The 5,527-nt window shown below is 50.9% G+C and overlaps 1 protein-coding gene across 1 annotated transcript; it reads right to left on the bottom strand.

Annotated features, from left to right (window-relative positions):
- Window positions 1-4,214: 4,214 nt before the first annotated feature.
- LOC146545605 (maestro heat-like repeat-containing protein family member 2B) lies at window positions 4,215-4,976 on the bottom strand. The gene is made up of 3 exons (XM_085216865.1): window positions 4,857-4,976; window positions 4,567-4,722; window positions 4,215-4,349 (listed from the first exon to the last, which is right to left on the bottom strand). Exons 1-3 carry the CDS (start codon window positions 4,974-4,976, stop codon window positions 4,215-4,217), a joined length of 411 nt encoding a protein of 136 aa, XP_085072991.1.
- Window positions 4,977-5,527: the final 551 nt, after the last annotated feature.

Raw genomic sequence — 5,527 nt, 5'->3', positions numbered from 1 at the left:
AACCTTCCATCTGGCAAAAGCAATGCATTTGAAGGACTGTAAAAAGGTTACAGCTTAAATTTTTGCTTGAATTCCAGACCATTGAGAAGTGAAATAAGTTTCCACATGAGTTGAAGAAGAAATGTGAAGAAATACAAGAGTGGTTACTGTCATTGATTTCAATAATTGTCCCCATTTTTAATACTGTAATCTCCTCCTATGTAGAATAGTAGATAATAAATTACTGTATAATGTAGCTGAATTTTAGCAAAGATTTGGCAAAGTAATGGAGAATTTATTTATGTATTTATTTCATTGCTACTTACATGAAGAGGTATGCATTAATCTTAACAATATTGAAGTCAAAATGAATTATGCCATAGCATTAAAGATCTGAAGTTTCACTGTGTTACTAATTAGCAATATATTTAATTATTAACTAGCAATGGGTACATTAGTCTCTTGAAAAAATGTATTTACAATCTTTGATTTGGCACTACATGATGTCTCCAGTCTTTGCCATTAATTATCCAAGTACATTCATAAGAACACTTTTCCATTGTTGTATTCAACCGCACTAAAAAATTGTAATAGTCATGTAAAAGTTCATTTTAGTAATATATTTAATGCCTTTTCACATTCTTTACTTATGATGCATACTACTGCCTGGAAGCATTCCTGTGTGGCCTAATCTAGGTGATCCTGCTAAGGTGGGAGGATTGGATCTTTTGAGGTCCCTTCCAGTTCCTGGCATTCTGTGATGCTGTGATTCTGTAATTGGTACGAAGAAGAGATAGCAGCTTTAAAAATGAAGACTTGCTACAAAAATACTCTTTTCACTACTTAGCCATGATTCTGGCTTTTAATTTTTTAAAATAAATAATATATTTATTTTTAGCTCAGCTTTCCTTTCCTTTCCTTTCCTTTCCTTTCCTTTCCTTTCCTTTCCTTTCCTTTCCTTTCCTTTCCTTTCCTTTCCTTTCCTTTCCTTCCTTTCCCTCTCCCTCCCCTCCCCTCCTTTGCCTTTTTCTCCTTTTCCCTTTGCCTTTTTCTCCTTTTCCCTTTGCCTCCCTTTCTCTTCTCTTTTTTTTTCTTCATTCTTCTACTGGCTCCACCGTCGAAGACAAAATTCTCTTATTCTCCTCTTTGTGACAGCGGGTGAAGATGGCCACTGCCTGGTACAGGAGGGGCATGAAAATGCTCTGCTGCGTGGATGATGTGCAGCTGCGCAGGATGTAGAGGATCAGTGGCATCTGAAAGAAGAAGGGGAGAAAGAACGACTTGCTGTATCCTTGAATCTGCTAGGCCTAACCATGGACATTTGGTGCACGAGCACTGCTTGCTCCCTTGACGTGCTGCCAAGGCCTATGCCTAAATTTCATGCCAGCCCTCGCTCTGCACTCAGGTTGTGCTTTAGCACAAGAAGCAAATGGCACAAGACATAGTGCAATAGCCAGAAAAAGTCCAAGACGTGGAAGAAAGTCTCTTACATCCTGACAGATGTTCTTTCAGTACATCTGCAGAAAGGTGGTCGTCCACTTCCCAGCAGGACGTGCACGCATTCCTTTGGCTTTCTGGAAGCTCTCCTTGATGGCCATCATGAGGTCTATGGTGCATTCCAGGGGGAAGTTTCTGCACACAATCTGCAGAGAAATGAGAAGGAGAGATCCCATCACTGCTCTGTGGCAGCTCTTCAAAACATAAAGCAGTCTTGAAGGCATTCTTAGTTCAGTGGCCTGCTGGTCATTCAGGTGGCAATCCCAATGCTCTTGCTGTCTGTACCCTGCTATTTATTCATAAGGCTGTTGAGCCTTCTCTCAGCTTCTGCATGTTTGCTTACATGCAAAGCCTACCTCCCAGCAGCCACAGTCACACACACACACATCATGGAGTCAGTTCCTTGCACTGGGTGTCTGAAGGCCAGAAATAGCTCAGAGCCTCCTGCTGCTTACTGAGAAATGTGGTCTCAGGGTGACAGCTTGTTCTGGAAATGGTGTGAGAGGCTGGGGGGAGTAGAGGGACGTGCAGAAGCCTATGCACTGAGATCCCACCACCCTTTTTTGGGTCCACTTACCCTTGTGATTCTGGACAAGGTCTGGAGCTGAGAGATGTTGCTGCAGGAATGCAGCCTCTCACACAGGCTCCTGATGTCTCCCATCTTGATGACTGTGTTGGTCGTCTTGGCTGGAAAGAGCACGGGGAGAAAAGTGAAGTCATGCTTCTGGAAATGGAACTACTTTCCACAGGGGAGAGACAGAAGACAGGGTGGGGACAAGAAGAGAGCTGCACACGGTGCCTCTGCCTCCTGTAAACAGGGCCCAGCGCATGGGGCTCTGGTAGTGCTGTGGAGGAGGGAAAGGGCTGGTGCATGGCCGCTCTACTCACCTTGGATTCAAAGAAGGGAGCTCAGACAGGTGACGGCCAACTGGCGGGATGTGGGCATAGGATCACATGTCAGAGGTGCCAGCAATCCCACCAAGGAGCCAAAGTGCTCACAGGCATCTCCTCTCTGCAGGGGTGAGAGGCAAGAACAAAGCTGTAGGCAGCCCTAGCTCTCCTGTCTTCTCCCGCCTGTGCCTTTCTCACACCGTGACACAGCATGCACAGCATGCACAGCTGGGCGGAGCTCGCCTTCCAGCTCAGGGGCACCGGGGAGGGGCCAGGGGGCATGTGGTGGGGCTCTTTACTCACTCGAAGCTCTTAACAAACACTCAGCAGCTGGGAGCAGGTCTGCAGGGCCCTCTTGCACTCCCACATGTTTCCTGATGTCATTGATCTCTGCAGGACCTGGGGCAGAGCATCTGTCTCACTGTGGACATCTTTTCTTTCCCTTCCTGCCACCCCTCTCCCTGTCCCTCTTTTCCTGACACTTTCCCTCAGGGCCTGCCCTGTGGCTCCACGCCATCTCCCCACCTCCCTGAGCGCTAGCACTGCTGCCCCTGCTCTCTGCAGACACTCCTGCCTCCTAGCCCAGGAGCTTTTCTTCAGCTGTGGCCTGCCAGGGGCTGGCTCCTGCCTTTCCTCTAGCAGGGTCCATTTCATTGCCCATTTCTGAGCTCGCAGTGAGTTGGCACGTCAACTGTCCTCTCAGTCCCCAGATCTCTGTCCCTGCTATCGGCAGGCACCATGCTTTCTCCCTTGCTCCACACATACTCACATGGACTATGTTCTTGAAGAAGCTGCCAGTAGGCTCTGTCTCAAGCAGGACTGCCATGAGCCGGCCCAGAGCTTTCAGTGATGTTTGCAGAAGCTGAAAGCAGAAGAAGGGATTGAGATATGGCATCACAGCTGCTGCTAGAGCATAGGTCGTGTGTGCTGAGATAGGGTTCTGACTGAGAGGCGGCCAGGAAAGTTACGGCAGGTTACCTGCAGGTACTGATCTTCAGCATCATGTCTGCTGAAGGGTGTGTCACAACGTTCTTGCAGCACAGTCAATATTTCAAGTATGTCCTTGGTTCCTAAAGAGGGCTTCAGCTTGCTGACAGGAGGAAACAAGGAAGAGAAAGTAGAAAGGGCATTTAGCAGCGTTCTCCAGACTGGTTCAGACAACATCTGAGTTTCTCCTCATCAACAGCTGCCAAACCCAACACCCCCAGCCCATGCTGCTGAGCACTGTCTTCAGTTCCAGCAGCGCTCGCCTCCTCCCCGGCAGCAGTGAACCACCTCCTGCTCTGAATGGAAGGAGAGCCCAGCTCTCCCTTCTCTTCACCAGGGGACAGAAGCACCAGGGCCTGTCTCCCTGCCCAGAACCTCAGCTTCACCGGGCACAACAGCCCAGCCATCATTCCTGTAGATGTGGCTCCTCACCCCCTGCCCTCTACAAGCCTGGGGAGCTACCAAAAAGGGGGACCACCATCCTGCCTTGCAACCCCAGAGGCTCCCACCCTTATCTCAACTGCTGCAGGGCCAGAACCACCTTGAAGGGCACTGGGGAGACAGGGTTGCCCAAGTAATATTTCTTCAGCAAGTCCTGCAAGTCCCAGAGAGACACTGTCAAGGGACACGCAAGAGCTCTTCCACCCAGCCCCAAACCACACACCAGCCCCAGCACTCCCACATTTTCCATGGAAGCACTGCAGGATGTAGCAGCCCCACAGCTGGTGGACTTAGCCCACTGCCCAGCCACTGACTGCCAGCACCCAAGGTCCCCACCAGCTGAAGACATATGGCTGAGGGCCTCCAGGGAGGCGAGCCTCGTGGCACAGCCGAAAACTCCGCTACAGGCAGCCCTGGCTCTAGGCACTCACCATCAGGATCTCCAGAAGCTTGCCCTTCAAGGAGAGGTTAAAACAGTCAGAGTCACCCACAGCTTGGAAGGCAGAGCTGAAGTTGGTGATGCTCTGCACCAGTGCGAGGTTGTTCTGCAAGTCCTGAGGCCCAAGAGAGAAGAACATTCTCTGAACTGCGGGAAGGGCTGAGGACTGCAAGGGGGACACATGAGGGCAATGCTAAGGAAAGGGCCTGGATCTTCATATGGGCACAAACCATTCCCTGAGAGACCTTTAAAGATAAGGCCCATCTCAGCATCCCCCCATATGGAGGGCTACAGTTGGATACTCAGACACCCTGCACACTTTGAGCTCTCACCCTGCAGCTGCAGCTGTAGAGCATTAGGATGTTGCCTATGATGTCTCCCTCCAGGTGAGCGAGCAGCTGTTCTTTGGAGGCACGCAGTGCCAAGTTGCCATGAGCGAGCATGAGAGTGCTATGTGTGGCATGAGCTCTCGTGCTGTCCAGCTCTACCTGTGTGAAGAGAAATGCCTTGAGATGCTCAGGCACAGCCCCCAGTGCCCCGCAATGTACCTGGGCTCCCAAGGCAGGAGCTGCTGTGAAAATAAGGCAGAAGAATGCCAAGATGGAAACCTCTAATGCTTTACCTTCTTGCACCTGGAAATTCTCGCATTGTGGCCTTTGCACAGCCTGGATGCAAACATGGTGAGTGTATCCAGGACTGTGTGGAAGTTGCTCTCAGCAGCATGGCTGAGAAGAGAGATCATTCCCTGCACAAAAGAACAAGGGGCAGTTGGTGCAGGCCTGAACATACTGGTGTGGCCACCCACAGTGGCTGGGCCACTCCTCTCCTGAGAGAAATGGCAGCAGTGAGGAGATCAAAAGGCCCGGAGCAGGGCCAGGAGAAGCCCCTTGTCCCAGGGACAGAGCGAGGATGCTTGCAGAAGCTGGAGGAGAGGAGAGCTCACCTGGGCCTCAGATGGCTCCTCTGCATTTGCTTCCTCCAGCTGCTGCAGCAGCTTCTGTTGGATGTGGGAGGACAGTGTTTCCTTGCCCTTTGCCTCTTCCCTCACTCCGAAGTCGCCACAGCCTTCTTCAGAGAGGTGTGTGGAAGAACAGTCCCTCTCCCAGCTCCCCCAGCGTTCCCTCCATTAAAGCCGCCTGCCGCTCTTCTCCTCAGATCCCTCTTGGCCTTGGCACAGAGCGGAAGAGGCAGTGCCACAAAGGCATGCGGCTGCTCCACAGCAGCGTTTGAGAAGCTGTTCCTGTCCCGTGGTGGCTCATATGGGAGCGGGGGCTACTTGGGGCAGGCAAGCAT

The sequence above is a fragment of the Meleagris gallopavo genome, chromosome 1 (genome assembly GCF_905368555.1).
Source record: "Meleagris gallopavo chromosome 1, MGAL_WU_HG_1.1, whole genome shotgun sequence".
Lineage (NCBI taxonomy): Eukaryota > Metazoa > Chordata > Aves > Galliformes > Phasianidae > Meleagris > Meleagris gallopavo.
The sequence above is the reverse complement of the archived record's forward strand: the minus strand, read 5'-3'. Positions and strand labels throughout refer to the sequence as shown.